General features: G+C 39.6%; 1 protein-coding gene across 1 annotated transcript; it reads left to right on the top strand.

The window, feature by feature from the left end:
- The first annotated feature begins 4,631 nt into the window (after nucleotides 1-4,631).
- CYP27B1 (cytochrome P450 family 27 subfamily B member 1) lies at nucleotides 4,632-20,409 on the top strand. Its single transcript, XM_082246603.1, has 9 exons — nucleotides 4,632-4,932; nucleotides 8,373-8,563; nucleotides 9,528-9,724; nucleotides 11,138-11,338; nucleotides 14,836-14,999; nucleotides 16,429-16,595; nucleotides 17,230-17,311; nucleotides 17,486-17,683; nucleotides 19,551-20,409. Exons 1-9 carry the CDS (start codon nucleotides 4,729-4,731, stop codon nucleotides 19,662-19,664), a joined length of 1,518 nt encoding a protein of 505 aa, XP_082102729.1. The 5' UTR covers nucleotides 4,632-4,728; the 3' UTR covers nucleotides 19,665-20,409.
- Nucleotides 20,410-21,844: the final 1,435 nt, after the last annotated feature.

Below are 21,844 nucleotides of genomic sequence, written 5' to 3'. Positions count from 1 at the left end.
AAAGATTTCTGTCATTTTTGGTGTTTTTTTTTTTAACGCGTAATGGCGGCGATCTGCGATTTTTTTTGTGGGACTGCGACATTGCGGCGGACAGATCGGACCCTTGACTGACATTTTTGACACTTTTGGGGGTACCAGTGACATTACTGCAGTAATCAGTGCTATATATATGCACTGTTACTGTAAAAATGACACTGGCAGGGAAGGGGTTAATTTTATTGGAGAGGGAGGGGTTAATGTATGCCTGGTGCTTACTGACGTGTAGGGGGGGAGGTGACTGTGAGTCATGGACAGATCGGATGTCCAGCTATGCTGAACAGTCCGATCTGTCACTCCCTATCACTATGGAGATCCGCCCGCTGTGTTTACACACAGCGGGCGGATCTCCAGACTCGATCCCCGACGATCAGGTAAGAGCAGCGGCGATCGCCGCTGCTCCTCCCCTGGCCCGACTCCCGCTGTGACTGAATACAGCGGGAGCGAGCCTCCGGCGGCGCGCAGGCGCCGCCCAGAAGGGGGAGTGTCTGACGACGTTAATACTACATCGTCAGACGATAACGAACCACTCTGCCGCAGTAGTATTACCGCGAGCAGACGTAAAGTGGTTAAAGCAGGACTAAACCCATCGATTTAACAATTTAAAAAAAACTGTTACATTCCTGGAATGCTGGGATTGCTAACTGTCACATTTGCTTGTGTTCTCAACCAAACTGTAAAACCATCCAATAGCTGGTGCCATAACTGATCACATCGGCACACCATGGTAGTTGCAGATCAAACTGATGCCAAGATGGCAGCTTCCTTGACTGAAAACGATAGGAGGGTTTACTTCCACTTTATTGTCCTTTACTTCTTTAGCAAATCAGCCTCCGTTAGTCGTAGCTATTCAGGCCAGAGGGTCAGCATAATCGTCAGTTAAATTGTATTTTCAAACGGAGGTCCGAAATTGCAGCCTCTTAGTTGGCTCCTGATAGATTTATGATTTTAAATTTAGTTTGTATATACTTTGTTGCATTATGGAGTTATTGTGACAGGTTTATAATTTATTAACCAAATGTATAAGATTAACAGAAAACGATCAAGCAGGTGCCCCATACTCATCCTTCCTAGACAGATGAGTTATATTAAAAGTGCTGCAAAGATTTCTTGCTCTTATAGGTCTATCGAATAAATTGCACAGTGCTTGAATTAAACTTTTTTTTTTACATATTTTTTTATTAAGCAAAATAAACTTTTGAAGTACAGAATAAAAAAAGGGAATCACAGGCGAGGAGGGTACATAAGAAGAATTACACTTCAATAGGAGGAAATCCACTGGAGCCAATCAGAGTGGAAATGGTTTCAGAATATAAGCAAAAATGCCAAGAATATGTATTTGGATATGTTTAATGTCATATAGTAGGTGGTGTGATATTGCAACATGTATATATCAATTCTATTATATAAATCAGAGTCTGGAGCAAAGGCGTAACTAGAACCTTCAGGGCCCCGGTGCAAGAAACCATGAAGGGCCCCCCGGACCCCTGGCCGGGGCCCTTTCCTTCAAGCCTGGGGCTCTTCCCACTGATCCTGGGGCCCTTTACTCTAGTTTCGGGGCCCTTTATTACAGTCCCGCAGCGGGTCCCTTTCACAAGTTCTGCAGTGGGCCTCCTTCCTGCCATCTTGGGGCCTCCCTACGGTGGTGGAATGCCAGGGCCCGGTCGCAATTGTGACCTTTGCGATCCTGGAAGTTCACCCACTGGTGTCAGTAGTTTTTATTTTTTGGTATTTTAATTGTATTATTTTTTATCATTTTATTTTATTTTTTTTACAACGTCACTGACTATGACTCTGTCCATTCATAAAAGGAAGGAGCTGGTAAAGCATAAAGAGGAACCAATCTCCTCCATTTTCCTCCTGCAGCTACATGAGGAAAAAGATGGACAGTGATTTCTCTACATGCTGCCCCCGCCGGCGCCGCCCCTCCTATCCAGGTGTACAGGGGAGCCGCACAGGCCCCCTTGGAGCATGGGGCCCGGTTGCAATCGCAACCCCTGCAACCCCTGTAGTTACGCCCCTGGTCTGGAGTATCAGATGGGATTTCTTTTAAACATTGTCACATTGTAAAGGAAATAGAAATACTACACTACTAGCTCAATACTAAAAAAAAAAAAAAAGCCTGGAACATGAATCATGATTGATGATAGTTAAACTGATTAAAATAAAAAATGTGTAGCATTACAGTGGTCAATCAGCCTAGGCTTTGTTGTATAACACAGTCTACATGATGCACTCAACTGTACTTTGGACACAGTGTCACCTATAAAACATCAAAAGAACTTTATAGGATTCTGGTGAGCAGTCCGTCACTTTACAAAAAGCTGGAAGGGCAGAACATCACTGTATAGGAAGCTGGATGAGCAATCTGTCACTATATAGGAAGCTGGATGGACAGTCTGTCACTATATAGGAAGTTGGATGGACAGTCTGTCACTTTATAGGAAGTTAGAGGAGCAGTCTGTCACTTTATAGGAAGTTGGATGGGCAGTCTGTCACTGTATTACGAAGTTAGATGGGGAGTCTGTCACTTTATAGGAAGTTGGATGGGCAGTCTATCACTTTATAGGAAGTTGGATAAGCACTCTGGTACTATATAGCAAGTTGGGAGGGCAGTCTGTCACTATATTCGAGGTTGGATGGAGAGTCTGATACTAGGAAGTTGGATGGGCAGTCTGTCACTGTATTACGAAGTTGGATGGGGAGTCTGTCACTTTATATAGGAATTGGATGGGCAGACTGTCACTATATAGGCATTGGATGGGCAGACTGTCACTTTATATAGGAATTGGATGGGCAGACTGTCACTATATAGGCATTGGATGGGCAGACTGTCACTATATAAGCATTGGATGGGCAGACTGTCACTATATAGGAATTGGATAGGCAGACTGTTACTATATAGGAATTGGATAGGCAGACTGTCACTATATAGGCATTGGATGGGCAGACTGTCACTATATAGGCATTGGATGGGCAGACTGTCACTATATAAGAATTGGATTGGCAGGCTGTCACTATATAGGCATTGGATAGGCAGACTGTCACTATATAGGCATTGGATGGGCAGACTGTCACTATATAAGAATTGGATAGGCAGACTGTCACTATATAAGAATTGGATTGGCAGACTGTCACTATATAGGCATTGGATAGGCAGACTGTCACTATATAGGAATTGGATGGGCAGACTGTCACTATATAAGCATTGGATGGGCAGACTGTCACTATATTGGCATTGGATAGGCAGACTGTCACTATATAGGCATTGGATGGGCAGACTGTCACTATATAGGCATTGGATGGGCAGACTGTCACTATATAAGCATTGGATGGGCAGACTGTCACTATATAGGCATTGGATGGGCAGACTGTCACTATATAGGCATTGGATGGGCAGAATGTCACTATATAAGCATTGGATGGGCAGACTGTCACTATATAGGCATTGGATGGGCAGACTGTCACTATATAGGCATTGGATGGGCAGACTGTCACTATATAGGCATTGGATAGGCAGACTGTCACTATATAGGCATTGGATGGGCAGACTGTCACTATATAAGAATTGGATGGGCAGACTGTCACTATATAAGAATTGGATGGGCAGACTGTCACTATATATAATAAACATTGGATGGGCAGACTGTCACTATATATAATAAACATTGGATAGGCAGACTGTCACTATATAGGCATTGGATGGGCAGACTGTCACTATATAGGCATTGGATGGGCAGACTGTCACTATATAAGAATTGGTTGGGCAGACTGTCACTATATAGGCATTGGATGGGCAGACTGTCACTATATAAGAATTGGTTGGGCAGACTGTCACTATATAAGAATTGGATGGGCAGACTGTCACTATATAGGCATTGGATGGGCAGACTGTCACTATATAAGAATTGGATGGGCAGACTGTCACTACATAAGAATTGGATGGGCAGACTGTCACTACATAAGAATTGGATGGGCAGACTGTCACTATATAGGCATTGGATGGGCAGACTGTCACTATATAAGAATTGGTTGGGCAGACTGTCACTATATAAGAATTGGATGGGCAGACTGTCACTATATATAATAAACATTGGATGGGCAGACTGTCACTGGGTCATAGAGCACACACACATACACACTATTCCGATGTAAAATGAGCCTGTAGACATGGCATTGCCCGGATAAGCCCCTTTCCTTACCCCATAGGACTACCATTCATCCTGTAAGAGCAGTAAGGTGATGACAGGAGAGCAGTCTAATGGGGAATGCTGCAGAGTGTGACTGCCATCCTAGCAGGTGACATCTCCCCCACCTCCACGCCTGGCTTCCCCTGTCACTAGCGGCCCACGTGGAGGGCAGGCTGTTGGCAACACTCCACACATGCAGCGCCTGGCCAATAGCTATGACTAAACCACGCCCTGTAACAAAGGTATAGGCTGACCGAGTGCTCCTGTCACGTTCTGACCACGCCCCTCTCATTGATGCATGACTGGTATGTAGTATTTCTCGAGAAGGATGATGAAAGTGATTGGGGGATGACACAAGGGGCGTGTCTGCGGTGTACACATGCCTTCAGTTTTGCAGCGGGGAATATAGTTTGTTTCTGTATAAATAGAGGAGCTGGCATAGCTGGAAGATGCTGCAAACAATCCTACTATCTGCTCATTGCCCACCCATCCCCAGGGCAACATGGCACAGACACTTAAACTGGCAAATAGGTCCTCTTCTATATTCAGGACCCTCACTGAGGCATGGACTGAGTCCTTACTGAGAAGACCAGAGACAGTCATCAAGAGGCACAAGTCCCTGGCAGATGTGCCTGGTCCCTCTGCCATCAGCTTCCTCACTGATATATTCTGCAGAGGGGGCCTGTCCAGGCTGCATGAGTTACAGGTAAGTGTCACATCAATCCATCACTGCTCATCACAGCACACCATGCAATCTGATTGTACAATACACTATACAATCTGATTGTACAATACACTATACAATACAGTGTAGAATCGAATTGTACAATACACTATACAATACAGTGTAGAATCGAATTGTACAATACACTATACAATACAGGGTAGAATTGGATTGTACAATACACTATGCAGTCTGATTGTACAATACACTTTACAATCTGATTGTACAATACACTATGCAATACAGTGTAGAATCTGATTATACAATACACTATGCAATACAGTGTAGAATCGGATTGTACACAACACTATACAACACGGTGTAGAATCTGATTGTACATCACACTCTACAATCTGATTGCACAATACACTATAAACTCTGATTGTACAACACACTATGCCATCTGATTGTACAATCCACTATGCAATCTAATTGTACAATACACTCTACGATCTGTTTGTACATTACTCTAAAGAATCTGATTGTCCAATACACTATAAAATCTTATTGTACAATACACTATACAATCTTGTTTTAGAATGCACTGTGCAATCTTATTGTACAATCTCCTTTTGATCCACCATCAAATATGTAGCACAAGGGCCTGCCTAGTTGGATGCATATTGAATAGGTTGTTTAGCTGTGTTCACTATAAAATCGTATTGTACCATACACTATATAAGCTTGTTTTAGAATACACTATACAAATTGATTGTACGATACACTATAAAATCTTATTGTACCGTACACTATACAACTATGTTTTTAGAAAACACTATAGAATCTGATTGTACAATACACTATAGAATCTGATTGTGCAATCCACTATAAAATCTTATTGTACCGTACACTATACAACTATGTTTTTAGAATCCACTATAAAATCTTATTGTACAATACACTATACAATATTGTTTTAGAATACACTATACAATGTAATTGTACAACCCACTATAACATCTTATTGTACAATATACTCTACAATCTTGTTTTAGAATACACTATACAATCTGATTGTACAATCTCCTTTTGATCCACCATCAAATATGTAGCACAAGGGCCTGCCTATTTGGATACACATTGAATGGGTTGTTTAGCTGTGTTCTCCTACCACATACTTTTGATAATTGGGATTATACAGAGATTGTACAATCAAATTGTACAGTGCATGGCCATCCTATGGGCTCAGGTCAACATGTATTGTTTTCCTGCTATTGGATCACACTTCAATGAAACAGTTCACATGGCAGTGCGGAGGCTGCGTTTGATCTGCTTTGACGCTGCATTGCGTTTCTTTGGACGTCGGCGTGTCCTAATAAGATGAGTTTAATCTGCAGGCAACAACGTTCTTTTCTTGTCAAATGCAGCCTTTTCCATTGGAGTGTTTGCATAGCAAGCGGAGTGTTTGTAGGGAACGCCCACTAACGTGAACACCTATGAGCTGATCTTCCATTTATATTATATTTATATATTTCTATTATATATACGATGAGAAGGGCAGGGCTGGGTTTATTAAAAATCTTAGCATTCTCTAGGACAGTGTATGGCTCCAGTTGTACTGTGATTGCTTTCTGTCATATCATTCCTCTGTGTGTTGTAATATAGTATATTATAGGTGGCTGCACTTCTACATAACCATTATTAATAATAATATAATATGCATAGCATGTGAATTCTAATAGGAAGCCCCCTTCGCTATTAGCATAGTTAATAGGACTGGCGCAGTGTCCTTAGCCCTGCATTGGGCATGGGTGGGCATTAAGAACTGTGCCTATAAAAAAACGACACTTCTGCCCGCATACAAAATGCTTGTTTCCTGAATGAAAAGAAGGCAGGTGATCTGACTGAGCGATCCTCCTTCCTTTAATAGTAATATCCCATTTTATGAGGTTGGGATTCACATTCCTATATAGTTAGTCTGTTGACAGATCTTGAGAACTTTCCAGTTCCAGTTGGTGAATTGCTGCTACTGCAGCCTCTGCCTGGCATGGAAGGATAGAGATGGGAGTAAATCCCTATTTAATACCCGAGGCTAAGGCTAGACTGACTTCCTATATGAGATATGAATGCTGACTCATCTTATTTCCTCTCTTACTAATTTCCTTTTCACATTACAAATGTGGAGCCTCATTTCTGGAATATGCATCATCACTTTCCTGACCACAAACTGGGGCAATGCTTTTCAGCACCACACTGGGTGGACAAGGATGATCAGCTCAGGTCACATACTCAGTGCTGCAAGTACTATACTGTACAATAGCTGTCATTTCAGACACAGGCACATATCACAGGGGAAAGTCTTATATAAAAAAAACTGATCAGAAGGCTATTCCTCCAAAATGTAGACAATCATTTGATGTGTCTTTGTATATAGCATTTAAAAAGTGCAGCGCCTAATAAATCCATAATGAAAGAATGAGTTCATATAATGTATATGTAAAGCGCTGCGTAAATTGACAGCGCTATATAAGTACCTGAAATAAATAAATAAAATAAATAAATGAATATAACTGATAATTAAAATAAAAAAAAACAAAAAAAAAAAACAGTGCATCCTCCATATCGAAAAAACGTGAGTTCATGACATGGTGAAAAAGTACTGGAGAACCAAAAAGTGAAGCTGAAGTGTTCAGATATCCAAACTCGTCAGTGAGAAAGAACCCAACACCAACATGAAAGGCATATGCGCTCACCAGAAAATATGGACCCAGGTACCTTACAGTAAATGGGTCAAGCAGGCCAAGTATTCCTCATAGGAGAAAGTGTCTCGATCGTGAGTGATGGTCGATCAAATAGATCCATATACTATATACTTCTGGATTATGGTGACATGGTCTCCCGGCAGCACACCAATATAAAAAATAAGCCAAAGTACACATACATAGTGTAAAACTGCTGCGATTAAAATGTATTCCAATGGTAAAAAAAACACTTACAGGCATCCACAGGTAACCAGCATGTATTGAATAAAGTGATTATTGACAGGAAAAGCTTTGTACATATAGTCTTTGTATATATAAGTGATCGAGAGTATTATTAAAAAGAGAGACGCACACACACACATAAAAATATATGTGTGTGTTTATGTATATATATATATATATATATATACTGTAGTACATATTATATGTATATATATATATATATGTGTATGTATATATATATATATATATATATATATATATATATATATATATAAAAAGAGTAATATATATATAAATGCAAAAATAATTTTTATATATATATATACAGTATACATGTATGTATATATATATATATATATATATATATATATATATATATATAAATATATACACACACACACACATACATGTATCTAGAGGAAGACCAAGAATTAGTAGGATATACATCCATTAATCAAGTAATAAATAATAATGACTATCTCTATATGTTATCTTCAGCTGCAGGGAAAAGCCAAATATGGTCCAGTGTGGAAGGCAAGTTTTGGTCCAATCCTTACTGTTCACGTGGCGGATCCATCACTGATTGAGCAGGTTTTACGACAGGAAGGAAAACATCCCATTCGCTCAGATCTCTCCTCCTGGAAAGACTACAGGGAGTACCGGGGACACTCGTATGGTCTGCTTACTGCGTAAGTATCCTGTGAAAACCTCTAATTATGATCATAGTACTGGTAGGAGGGCTGGGGTCCCCAAGCTTATTTCTAAAACTGGAAAAAAGAACTAAAGGTGTTCCTATATTAACTATTCAAAATCTATGGTTTTTTTTTTACTGCAGGGTAAACTTCATATGTGATAGTACTTTACCTTCCAACCATGGCTACAAAACTGTATATTACCTGTACCTGCTAGGGAACCAATATCATTGTTTATTCATTAAATGCTAAACTTTTGGCAAGCAGATAACACACAATTAAAATATATGAACTATTTTACCAGCCAAGGCATTTATAATTCTGTCCCAAAAGCCTTGTGATTCAGACACCCCTGCCAGAAAGCACAGCCAGGTTTTACTGTAGACTAAACAGCAATGAAGCCTAGTTAGTGGCTCTCTACAGCCTGTTACTGGACAATGAAGGAACTGCAGCACCTAATGCTGGGGTCTTCAAACTATGGCCCTCCAGTTGTTCAGAAACTACAATTCCCATCATGCCTGTGAATGATAGAGTTTTACAATGCCTCATGGGATGTGTAGTTCGGCAACAGCTGGAGGGCCATAGTTTGAGGATCCCTGATTAATGGGATCACCTCTGTTTTCTGCCCTCCTGTAAGTTTTGTGTGTTAGACTGACACTACTGTACAGAGCAATAGAACCTGCTTGGCTGAGAGTGCTGCTTCTCTCTCCCCCAGTCTCAGCACTGCTGTGTAGGAGATTACAGATGGCTAATATCAGGACAGGTTTATGTATCTGTGTCAGTTGTATGTAAAATCATTTGAATCATTTCCAGTTAAGAGAAGATTTCTGTTTGTATGGGTTACTTCACTATGCACAATAGCACTGCTTTACTAAATGATGCAATATATTCTATGTATAACACAGGACCTCTGTGATTGTGTATAGGAATGTCATTAAATATTACTCTCTGATGTTTGCAGTGAGGGAGAAGAATGGCAGCAGTTCCGCAGCATTCTCGGGAAACACATGCTGAAACCAAAGGAGGTCGAGGGATACAGCAATGTTTTCAACGATGTCGTTGGGGATCTTATAAAGAAATTAAATCACCAGCGGAATCAAAATCCAAATCAGGTGGTCAAAGACATTTCCAGCGAGTTCTACAGATTTGGCTTAGAAGGTAATTATTCAATATCGATTCATCAAGGCCTTTTTTGTACATGTTTCTACAACCCCAAATGGTTCATTCATCTACAAAGGAACATTTGGACATGTAGCAATTCACCAGTTATTAAAGTAACATGTTCATAGAGTCTGGCTGTGTCCAGATCATTGTAACCACTTAGGCCCCTTTCACACCTGGCGGTCTGTCGGTGGACTCCATTTTTCTCAGCGGGGGATCGATCCGCCGATCCCCCCACTGAGCAGGCTGATGGCAGCTCTGTCTCTGCGCTGTGTGCGGAGACAGAGCCGTCAGGTCCCCGCTGTTCTCTATGGGGGAATCGGATGAGAACGGACGCCTGTCCGTTCTCATCCAATCCGATCCACTGGACGGATGGAAAATAGGGTTTCCATCCGTCCAGATTTGATGGATCAGATCGGATATCAGCGGACATGTCTCCGCTGACATCAGATGCCCCATAGAGATGCATGGGGCACCCGTTCAGATCCGCCAAAAAAAATTGACAGGTCCGCCTGTGTGAAAGGGGCCTTAGAAATAGATAGAAACATAGAATGTGTCGGCAGATAAGAACCATTTGGCCCATCTAGTCTGCCCAATATAGATTCAGGCCCCCAAGTACTGCAGGGTCAAGATCAATGCTAGGCCCCATTCACACCTGAGCATTCTCTAGCTCAAAGCTCTAAAACGCTAAACATCCAAAAACCATGGTTCGCAATTGTACCTGTTCACACCCAAGCATTGTGTCGCATTAAACGTGTAAGCTCGAAAAAGTTTATTATGTTTTTAATTTTTTTAGCTACAGGGTTATTCAAACTGCATGAGGTTTTGGCCCCAATAGACTTCATTGAGAATGCCTGAAAAATGCATTCAATAACCCATAAAAATGCTCACATTCTGCTCATATTCCCCTAGTAACTAGCTAAAATAATTACATTTAAAAACAAAAACACTCAAAACCCCCATAGAAATGCAAAAAAAAAAAGCCTGTAAAATTGTCCAAAGACGCTGAAATGTGAATGCAGCCTTACCAGTGGTTGGTTTACTAAAGGCAAATAAATAGTTCACCTGCAAGGGAAGTTGCATTTTGACTGGGAATTATCCCCAGAGCTTAGTGAATGAAGTGAAGCTCCAATGACTTCCATAATCCAATCATATGCAAGCAAAAAAAAAAAAGCAATTGATTAGGTATTCTTTGCAAAGTGAAATTGCACCAAATTCACTAAGCAGTTATTGTGCAGCTTATAGAGGGCTCTATGGAAAGGCGTTAAGGATTTAAATTAAAGGTACCAAGTCCCTGATTTCCCACTACTAAATACACATCTGGAGCAGAGCAATGTATCTATTACAGAATGTCTTCACAATGCTCCTATCTGGCATTTTTATAACTTTTCCCACTCTGCATTTTCCTAGGTATTTCCTCTGTCCTGTTTGAGTCAAGAATTGGTTGCCTGGAGACCACTATCCCTCAAGAAACCGAGAAATTCATTAAGTCCATCAATACTATGTTTGTAATGACCCTTCTAACCATGGCCATGCCCAGATTTTTGCACAAAATTTTCAGAAAGCCCTGGCAAAAGTTCTGTGAGTCCTGGGATTACATGTTTGCTTTTGGTAAGTTTCCCTATACATTACACGTATATCAGTAGTGATTAAGATCTAGAGCCTAACTGCATAGGGCACCATAGGGTTACCTAGCCTACATTGCAGAAAGTAAAATTCTCCACCCAAATATTTTCTCTCTTTCTGGACTACTGCAAATGAATGGATTATGCGGTCTTCTTATGAATATACTAACTGTGCCATTCTTTGGCCTTGTTGGGTATATTAAGGGACACCTATTTTGCACCAAGGCCCTTGGCTGTTATTTACATAGCTCTCTTTGACTCTTCTTCCTTCAAATTGCAAGATTTAGAGATAGCACAAAACACCAAGGAGAATACCCAGGCAGTCCCTACTTGGTACAGATGGTTAGTAGGGATGTGTTTCCCATTAGGGGTTTGGGGGACAGGGCCTGGGGCAACAGGGGGCAGTTCCAACATATATTTTCAGGTTATGTTTTCTATTTGATTTGTTCTTCGGTGATCGATTCTGGTCACTTGTGGGTAAATTCAGAAGCAAAACTAAGGGAAGGGATGTTGGGGATGCTGATGGTCATGTCTAGGATTTCATGTCATCTACAGAAAGTCATGAGACTTTCTGTAGGTGAAGAAACTAGTACTGTATTTTCTGGCGTATAACCTCAAAATATCCCCCAAAAATGGGGGGTCGTCTTATACGCCGAGTATAATATCTCCAATGTAACCTAAGTATAAGTATTACCAGTAGATGTAATCTCTCAAGACGCTGGCCGTGTGGGAATCCTGTACCGGTATACCGTATGTACCGTAGCTTGGACTACATACAGTGTACCGTGCTGAGCCAATCAGGGAGAGCAATGTATTCTATTATTGAATGCAAAGCCTGCTCGGATTGACGGTGTAACATCAGCCCGCCTCTCTGACTCTGCCAATCCGAGCAGGCTTTGCATTCAATAATAGAATTCATCGCTCTCCCTGATTGGCTCAGTGCGGTACACTGTATGTAGCTGAAGCTACGGTACATACGGTATACCGGTACAGGATTCCCACACAGCCAGCGTCTTGAGATTACATCTACTGGTAATACTTATACTTAGGGTACCTTGGAGATATTAAGAGAGATTACATGTATTACAGTACTTGGGGTACCTTGGATCTATGAGAAAGCTGATGTTTTTCAATGGTGTTGCCTTGCGTCGGAAGGGGGGTAGTCTTATACGGCGAGTATAGCCCAAAACCGATGTTTTAACTTGAAGATTAGGGGGGTCGTCTTATACGCCCAGTCGTCTTATACGCCGGAAAATATGGTAGTTGTTAGTCACGTTCAACTGGACTTGTTCTGTAATGTTGAAGATGTTTCACAGGCTATACAAGCAATTTCTTTAGTTCTAATGAGCATCAGAAGTTACCCCAACATTTATATCCACATTAACCCAATCACTAACATCTACACATTCTTTGGTGATTAGATTAAGGTGTCCAAAGGTGTGGAAATAAATGTTGGGGTATTTTCCTGAATTTTTAAGTCATTAAAAATGAAGAAATGGCTTGGACAAGCTATGAAACGTCAAACAAGCAGTTCATGTTTTCAGTGAATAGTTGGTGAGGCTGATGTAAGCTGTGTTTTGTCTTTCCTATCACTCCATGGCCTACATTAATTTCCTATTCTAGATGGCATGAAGGACGCAGGAAAGCTTACATCAGCCCAGGTAGACTTTCATGATACCGCTTCCGAGGTCTTTACCTATGAAAGACAAACACTGAAAGTAGATGTTACGGCTGTGTATACATTGATAAGGCCAATTATAGTATATATTTAACTTTCAAGCGTTGATTTTTTTTCTTTGTTTGGACAAAATTAAAAAAAGATCTAGAAATTCAGCAACATGTTCATTTCTACAATCTATAATAGTAGTCTATTAGTCTAGTCTATTTGTGTAGATTGTATATTATTATACAGGATTTATAAAGCGCCAACAGTTAGTGCAACAAATAAAGAGACACTGCTCATGCTAGTTACTGCCCGTTATAGCTTACATGAAACATGATCAACCAATATTTACAATGGGGTACCTAAATAACACAATGGGGTTGATTTAGAAAATGCAAATAGACTGTGCGCTTTGCAAAGTGCAGATGCACTCTGCAAGTGCAGTTGCCACAGAGCTTAATAAATGAGGTAAAGCTTTATTTGACAAAGAATACCCAATCGTGTGCAAGAAAAGTAGAAAAAAAACAGCATTTTTGCTTGCATGTGATTGGATGATATAAGTCAGCAGAGCTTCTGCTCATATACTAAGCTTTGGATCAACTCTTGTAGTGTGCAACTGCACTTTGCACAGGCTATTAGCCTTTAGTAAATCAACCCCAGTGCAAACTGCAGTGATTGTGTGCAAAGTGAAGTAACCTGTAACAACCAATCAAAATACATGTTTTTACTGCTTTGACTTAAGTATACTAAAATCTTATTGGGTACTCTGGTTTACTGTCAATTGAACTTTGCTACTGTATGTTTAACTAATATTCACATTTTGAGAAGCATTTAAAAATGAATCATTGAAACAACTATTTGTTTATATTATAGATCAGCCTTTCTCAACCTTTTTACCCCAGAGGGTCCCTTAAAATATTTTTTGGGTCTCAGGGAACCCCCTGGTAAGATTAGTCCATTGGGGGTTCATTGGGAATATGCCCCTTACATTGGTAGTAGTAGGTTGGAAGAACGCCCCCCTTACAGGTTGGCCGGAATGACACTCTTGCAGTCATGCTTCTGGCTCTGCCAAGTGGTGTTGAACATGGAACTATGCAGGCACCATCAGATGGGAGATTAGTTAGCCAGAACTTAAGGAACCCCTAGCTTACACTGGATGAACCCTAAAGTTCCCAGAACCCTGGTTGAGAATGGCTGTTATAGATAGCTAAAGTGTAACTATGCTGGTGATTCTGCCAGTTGAAATATTTTTCCCAACTTCCTGGAAAAAGAAAGACAATGCTGTTTGTTCTGCATTGAAAGCGCACAGCAGCATTGTCACTCAATGGTAGTCTTAGATGGATATGTCATTTTTAATACCCTTTAGGTAAAAGACAAAACAATTTAAGCCAAACTCTAATACATTTTTATGCCTTTTTAATCTTTTGGAAACAAGCTTTAAGCAATATCACTAAAAGCTCACAGTTGAACCCCCCCCCCCCCAGGTAGTGTTAATCTACTAACAGGATCAAAAGGTAATAAAACTATGTTACAGAGTGCGATGTGTTAATCCTGGTGACAGACCATATCACACATGTAATTTCTGATTTTTCCCATAGTTACCCTTAAATGTGTATCCTTAATTGAACTAAGCACACTTAGTATAGTCCTTCAGTAAACTGACACTGCATAGATATAAAACTCCATTGCTGGAGATTAGATGGAAACCTCATACATATTTAAAATGAAAGTAGATCTGGAAAAAAAATTGTATTGCTTACTAATTGTTAAAAATTTGATGGCATCTGTCTTAAATTTAATAAAATATTTTATTTGTGCAGCTAAAGGACATATTGATCAAAGAATGGCTGATATAGCTGAGAAAGTGTCCAGAGGTGAAAAAGTAGAAGGAAAGTTCCTGACCTATTACCTGGCCCAGGAGAAAATACCCATGAAGGCAATCTATGGCAATGTCACCGAGCTGCTTCTGGCGGGTGTAGACACGGTAAGGGAGAATTGTAGGTTTCACATACTAGTAATGTAAAGATGATATTATTATTATATAGGATTTATAAAGCGCCAACAGTTTACAACATAAACATTGGATGTTCTGTATGCCTATGTTATGGTTACCACTGAGGCCTTGCAGCATTGTTGTGTGGGGTTCAACCACATCCCACACTACCCCACTAAAGCACTGGCTTGTTCTTTACTCCTGCTTTCAATCTGAAAGCATGCTAAAAGATTATGTAGCTTTTACCTGTAATTTGCCCTACAAGATACTCTGGCTGACTGTACAAGGTAGCAATACTGAGGTTATCAGCACCACTGGGCAGACAATATTATGTAATCACTAAAGTTCAGTATATTAGGCTGACTCTACATAAATGTTATAAAAAAAAGACTTTCAAGGATTGCTTATAGATTTAAGACAATTAATAAGAAAAAAATACATCTGGATTTCCAACTATTAAATTAAGTGGTCATGCATTCTAAAGATCTTTCTTTTTAGCTGAAGGATTATATTTCTATAAAGGTAAACATAAGTCAAAGTCGAAAACGTATCCATTAGGTACCCACAAGAAGCACTGCTTACCTGCTCAGTACTTTTGTTTTAAATACAGTCATTGATGAATTTCAATAATACACTCCACTACCTTTGGTCAGTAATCTTAAAGCGGTAGTATACCGCTTTTTGTGATTTTTAACTACATGTAAGCCTATAATAAAGCTTACCTGTAGGTACAATTAATATCTCCTAAACCTGCACGGTTTAGGAGATATTTGCGCTGCATGCAGCCGCTGGCGCGAGCGGCACATGCGCTCTGAAGGTTCCGGCGGACCTTCAGAGTTCCTTGCTGGGAAGTTGCCGGAAAATCACTCCTGCACGCGTGACATCATCGCGGCTCCAGCCAATTACAGCGCCGGAGCCGCCGAACCCGGAAGAGACGCAGAGGGATCATGTCCGCTCCCACAACGGTGTCTGGGGGTCTGTGTCCGGGCTTCGTTCTAAGGTAAGTGTTTCATAATGAGCTAGTATGCGCTGCATACTTGCTCATTATGCCTTTGTCTTGCAGGGGTTTTTTTTTTTTTCCTTTGAGTATACTACCGCTTTAATTGTAATGCATGAGAACTGTTCCCGAACATACCCACTGATGCTCCTTCACTGCCTTAAAAGTCTCATATAAAATGTCTGAACTTCTTGGACAAAAGAAAAAATGTCTGAACCATGAAGTGGTAGCTGCAGAATTTTCTTAGTAGAATTATTCATTCTCTGATCCTCTTCATTTGTTGGCTGGATTTGCTATTTATTTTTACTAATTGTACAAGCCCTAGTCTGCCAGGTGTAGACTAGATATTTCCTACAATAAGTGTATTCCTTATACTGTATTCAAGATTCACCTGTTATAATAATTTTTTTATATTTATGACAGATATCAAGTACACTTTCCTGGACCCTGTATGAGCTAGCAAGACATCCACAAGTACAGTCTGCTCTGTATAAAGAGATCACAGATGTGCAACAAGGACGGACAATTGCAACTGCAGCTGATGTAGCTAAAATGCCCCTAATGAAGGCTGTTGTAAAAGAAGTATTAAGGTAAAAATTACATGAATTAAACAATAAAAATTCAATTAAATACAAAGGAAAGTGTGAAAAAATTAAACTTTCTAGATCATTAGGGTATATTGTCCAAAGTAAGCCCAAGGAGTGGTGAAAAGACAATAGGCATCACTATATTATGGGTGGTTTCCAGTATATGGATATTCTAAGGAGGAGAAATGTATTAATACATTGGCAGTGGACATTTATGATTGTTATGTAGCTCCAAACAAAAAGGTTGCTGATACTATCACATTAAAGCCCACTTTGCCTACTTGTTTAACTCCCCTGGCAAAATCCAAATCCCACTGCTCTGTCCTCTTGTGCCAATAAGCGATCTGTGCTTAATGGACTGCTTAGGAGGGACTGAAATAATGCCCTGAACATAGGACTTGCATCAGCAGAGAGAAAGCTAAGTGCCATCTCTAATGACTATTGCATAAGGAAGCCCATGTTGTGAACCCCACAGGGGCTTCAAACAGCTGCTCTGTCTAATTATTCCCTAAAACATACAAAAAGCAAATAATGGAAAGTAATGTCATGCCGGGGGAATAAAAAACAAAATCATGTTTATTTGGAAAAAAAAAATAAAAAATCACCATTGTAATTGATCTCTTTTCTATCATTGTAGGTTGTATCCTGTAATTCCTGGCAATGCCCGAGTTGTATCAGATAGAGATATCCAAATAGGAGAGTACACCATACCAAAAAAAGTAAGTTAAACATGCAGGATTTACCAAATTGGTGTAAAAAATACAATTCTGCTGTCATATTTAGTGTACATAACCATTTAGTAATACAGTAGACATTCTGATAACATGCTACATACTGAATAGTAGGCTTCCTTTGATAAGGGCAAAACGTTAATCCATCCGTATTTCTTTCAGACACTTATTACTCTCTGCCATTATGCTACATCACGAGATGAGAAGTTCTTCTCAGACCCCGATGAGTTTAAACCAGAGCGCTGGCTGAAGAAAGATGAGTGCCACCATCCATATGCCTCTATCCCATTTGGATTTGGAAAGAGAAGCTGCATTGGGAGGAGGATAGCTGAACTTGAAGTTTACCTTGCCATTTCACGGGTAAGAGGACTTTACCAACATCTTTTAAAGTGTCAGCCCCCCCCCATAACTGATATTTTGTTTGCACTACACACTGGTAGGTAAAGCCACAAAATTAAATCTAGTTAAATCTCTAGCAACTCAGTTATGGCGCTTTTCCACTGCATGGAACCGAACGGTTCGGCTCGCTTTTGTGCTTTTCCACTGCTGGTACCGCATGGTATGGTGTAGGAACGTTTCGGTACGGTACGGTACAGCGGCGCTTTTCCACTGCATGGAACCGAACAGTACGACTCTCAAAAACAGTACCACCTCGATTGTGGTTCCAAGAGGTACCATACCGGTACCATATCCCACAATCCTTTGCATGCAGTCACTACTAGCCACTGATTGGTCAGAGAATCCCACCCACCCCGTTGTTATCCCACCCACTTAACTTTAGTACTACTTTAGTGGAAAAGCAAACCATACCGTACCGTACCGAACCGCTCCAACACCGTACCATGCGGTAGCAGCAGTGGAAAAGCAAACCGGGCCAAGCAGGGCCGAGTAGAGCCGAGCCGGTACTTGCAGTGGAAAAGTGCCTTTAGAAACATCTCTGCTATAATTCATGGATCTGCATAGCTGCTTTGACCATTCTGAGGGGTTCCTGCTCTCCCTGTTGGATTTATACTTATTGTATATTAAGAAGAATATAACAGGGAGGGCTGGAACACAGAGAAGAAGGCACGAACACCCAAAACTTCCAGGTGGACAGTGATCAAGAATTATGTCAGGAGATATACCCGATGGGACTATCTGAGATGAATTTAAAACCAGACATATCCTATCAGGCTCCACATATGCATTTTTAAACCCTGACTTTTTTTTTAAACATCTAGCATTGATGAGATATATAATACAAGGGTTGTTTAGAGCTTAAGGGTGTTGTTATGTATGAATAAGGGATTCTCCAGTTCTGGTTGAATATTTGTAGAAATTAATCACCTATTGAGTTTGTATGGACTCTTCCAGTAAAACCTTCATAAAGCAATTCCTGATTTCGCCCCCCCCCCCCAATATGAATCAATGTGAGGGTCTTTTATTCTTATTGCTGCTGTCTGTGCAATGTGAAAAGCATTTATGAATGAAGGATCTATATGTGAGCAGAGTATATGTGTAACAGCTATTACAGAGAATGTAAGAACTTAGGTGGATATGTTCTGCAATACCTTAAGTCCCATACACACGATCAGAATATCTTACAAAAGCGATCGTACCATAATCTGATCGTTAGTATGCAGCTTTTGTCTGAAACTTTCCAAAGGGACAAACGCGCAAATTTTTCTTGTATGATACCAGATCGTACGATTTTAGTTTACTCAGTACAGTTTCCGTTCAAAAATACAATACAAATACATTATATCACTTCCAAATTGTCGTACAAGAATTTTCGTACTTTAGTAAACTTTTGTTTTCGATATGGAGAATTGCATGCAAAAAAAAAAGAACGATCATTCGTCCGATAATCTCATTGTGTGTATTAGGCTTAAGGGCCTTGTATGTCTACCTGTTCTTAGTAAAAACGTATTTATTCACAAATAATTGTAATAAATAATAACATTCTTCTAATAAGATTCAAACTATAGGGACAGGTCTAATTCTAATTGGCAGCTGAGAATTAACTGTAGTTACTAGTGAGCACAACCTGATATCCAAAGCTCAAAGAAATATACAAAGCTGAGTGCCAATCCAACCCTCTAACATTTACCTAAAGATCAATTATTGGGTGGACTGTTTTTACATTTCTGTGTGCACTGAAAATCGCCTATTGTGATGTTGCAACGGAAAGCATTATTTCACTTTAGGTTTTCTCTTGACAATAATGACCTATTGATATCCTTTGCAGATCCTTACCCATTTTGAAATTCGACCTGAGTGCCCAGGAAGCGTGGTGAAACCTATGACCAGGACACTTCTAGTACCGGACAAGGAAATCAACATTCAGTTTCTGGACCGTTAATTAGTCTGCTATTGTTTATTAGAAGTAGACTTTCCTAAACCCGGTACCCCTTTAGAGGTGCAAATATGTCTTGTTTCAAGGCCTGGAAGAGTCCCTAATATACAGAGAGAAATCATAAAGGAGTACCACCCTCACCTCACACCTCAACTTTATGTACCATATAGTTCTATGCAAGGAACATTACAACTGTGAATTTATTTTGTTATTACAAAGGGAGCATATAGAACAATGAAACACTGAAGATTTCAAGCAACTTCTAAATAACTTTTTATAAAGGTTATGGAAGATTTGCATTTAAAGTTTTTGGAATGTATTACTGGGAGGCATGGAATAAGGGAATCCGATTCCAAAATTCAGTTCGTACAACCTCCTAAGATGTCTGCAATGTCCAAAATGAAATTTTGACACAAAATGTGACAGATTTTATGGTTAGTTGTTGATACCTATAGACATCTTGACCATTTGTTATGTGGCAGTTGATAACATCAACGGCCAGTGCAAACATACAACATAAATGAATGCTATTTAAGAGCCTTTGTGTCATTGGCTTGCCTTACAGTACCAAAAGGAGAGTAAGGATTTCATTTAAATGGGCCCAGCTGAAAATGAAGACAGCCAAGACATTTAGGACAATAGCAATCATCACAGTTAAATCATGTTTTAAGTTATAGTAATGCATACCTCAGGCAATGGATCACTGGTGCCTGTGCAGATGGCCGTACAAGTGAAATTATCAAGCCAATATGGGATATATATATATATATATATATATATCAATATATATTTATGGCAAAAGGTCGAAAAGTTCAAGGGGGCCGAATACTTTCGCAATGCACTGTATATGTTATATATATATATATATATATAGATACACACACACAATAATTTATTTACAATAATTTATTCTGTCACCACAGTCCTCTGTTCCTTATTCTTCAATTGCCTCCAGTGATTTAATCGGTGCTGTATATTATTATATATATATTTTTTTAACTCCTTTATATATGTATTTAAAAAGTATTTATTTGTATACTGGTACCTTGCCTTTGTGTATATATCTATAATAAGTATATTTTAATTATATTGTGCATTGAAAACGTGTTTGTATATAGACCAACAGTTTTATGATCTGTTGTCTTGTTTTTTTTTATATTTTTGTATATTTATTATATATTATATAACTAAATATATATATATATATATATATTTTTTTTTTTTATATGAGAAGCAATGTTTTCTTATTGCTGTCTGCAAATAAGTTTTCAAAAATAAACTGTAGAAAAATGTCATTAAATACATTTGTAATAAACCTTAAATAAACAATTGTTATTTATTGTCAAGTTTGCCTTTGATTGCTAATAGCCACATACAAAAGTTTAAAAAGAGATTTCAATTGTGGGTGCACAATGCTTGTAAACCCTGCTGCTTGTTGCCTTTTCTATTTATTAAGCCGGCAGGCTGATATGCATTTTAAATCCTTGAACACACTCCCCAAAAGACTAAACACCTAAAATCAGAGGGTCTTAGTCTGTATTTTTGCCCAAATGTTTATAGTCAAAAAATCTGTGCCAAGGGTCCTCATGTCTGGTGAGTTCTAATCTAACAGAGTACAAAAACCAATGCATTTTTAGGTTACATGAGGTCAGTCCCAGGCCAAACCTAAGTAACCCATTGCTAACAGCAACATACTAAAATATAAGCATGCAGAATGCAAAATGCTTACAAGTAAGCCTTTTTTTCCCCAATACTATTTATTAGGCAGGTAGACACCCTTTAACCAAAAGAAAGAAACACTGGCCACCACAAAAGGTAATTGTTTCTAATAGGCGGTTGTTTATGCACAAGTCCATGCCTAGATAATTTAATTATAATCCTTTATGTCTTGGGGGATATACCGTATTTATCGGCGTATAACATGCATCGGCGTATATCACGCACCTCAATTTTAGGAGGGAAATTTCAGGAAAAAAAGTTTAAATTTAAAATATAAACAGCTTTGAACTCAGAACTTTTTTTTATTTTAAATCAAATGCAATCTCACCAGTGCCCATGAATGCAGCCTCACCAGTGCCCATGAATGCAGCCTCATCAGCGCAGTGTTCAGCAATGCAGCCTCACCAGTGCCCATGAATGCAGCCTCATCAGCGCAGTGTTCAGCAATGCAGCCTCACTAGTGCCCA

Source organism: Pelophylax lessonae (genome assembly GCF_965119305.1).
Source record: "Pelophylax lessonae genome assembly, chromosome: 2".
NCBI classification, from domain to species: domain Eukaryota; kingdom Metazoa; phylum Chordata; class Amphibia; order Anura; family Ranidae; genus Pelophylax; species Pelophylax lessonae.
The sequence above is the reverse complement of the archived record's forward strand: the minus strand, read 5'-3'. Positions and strand labels throughout refer to the sequence as shown.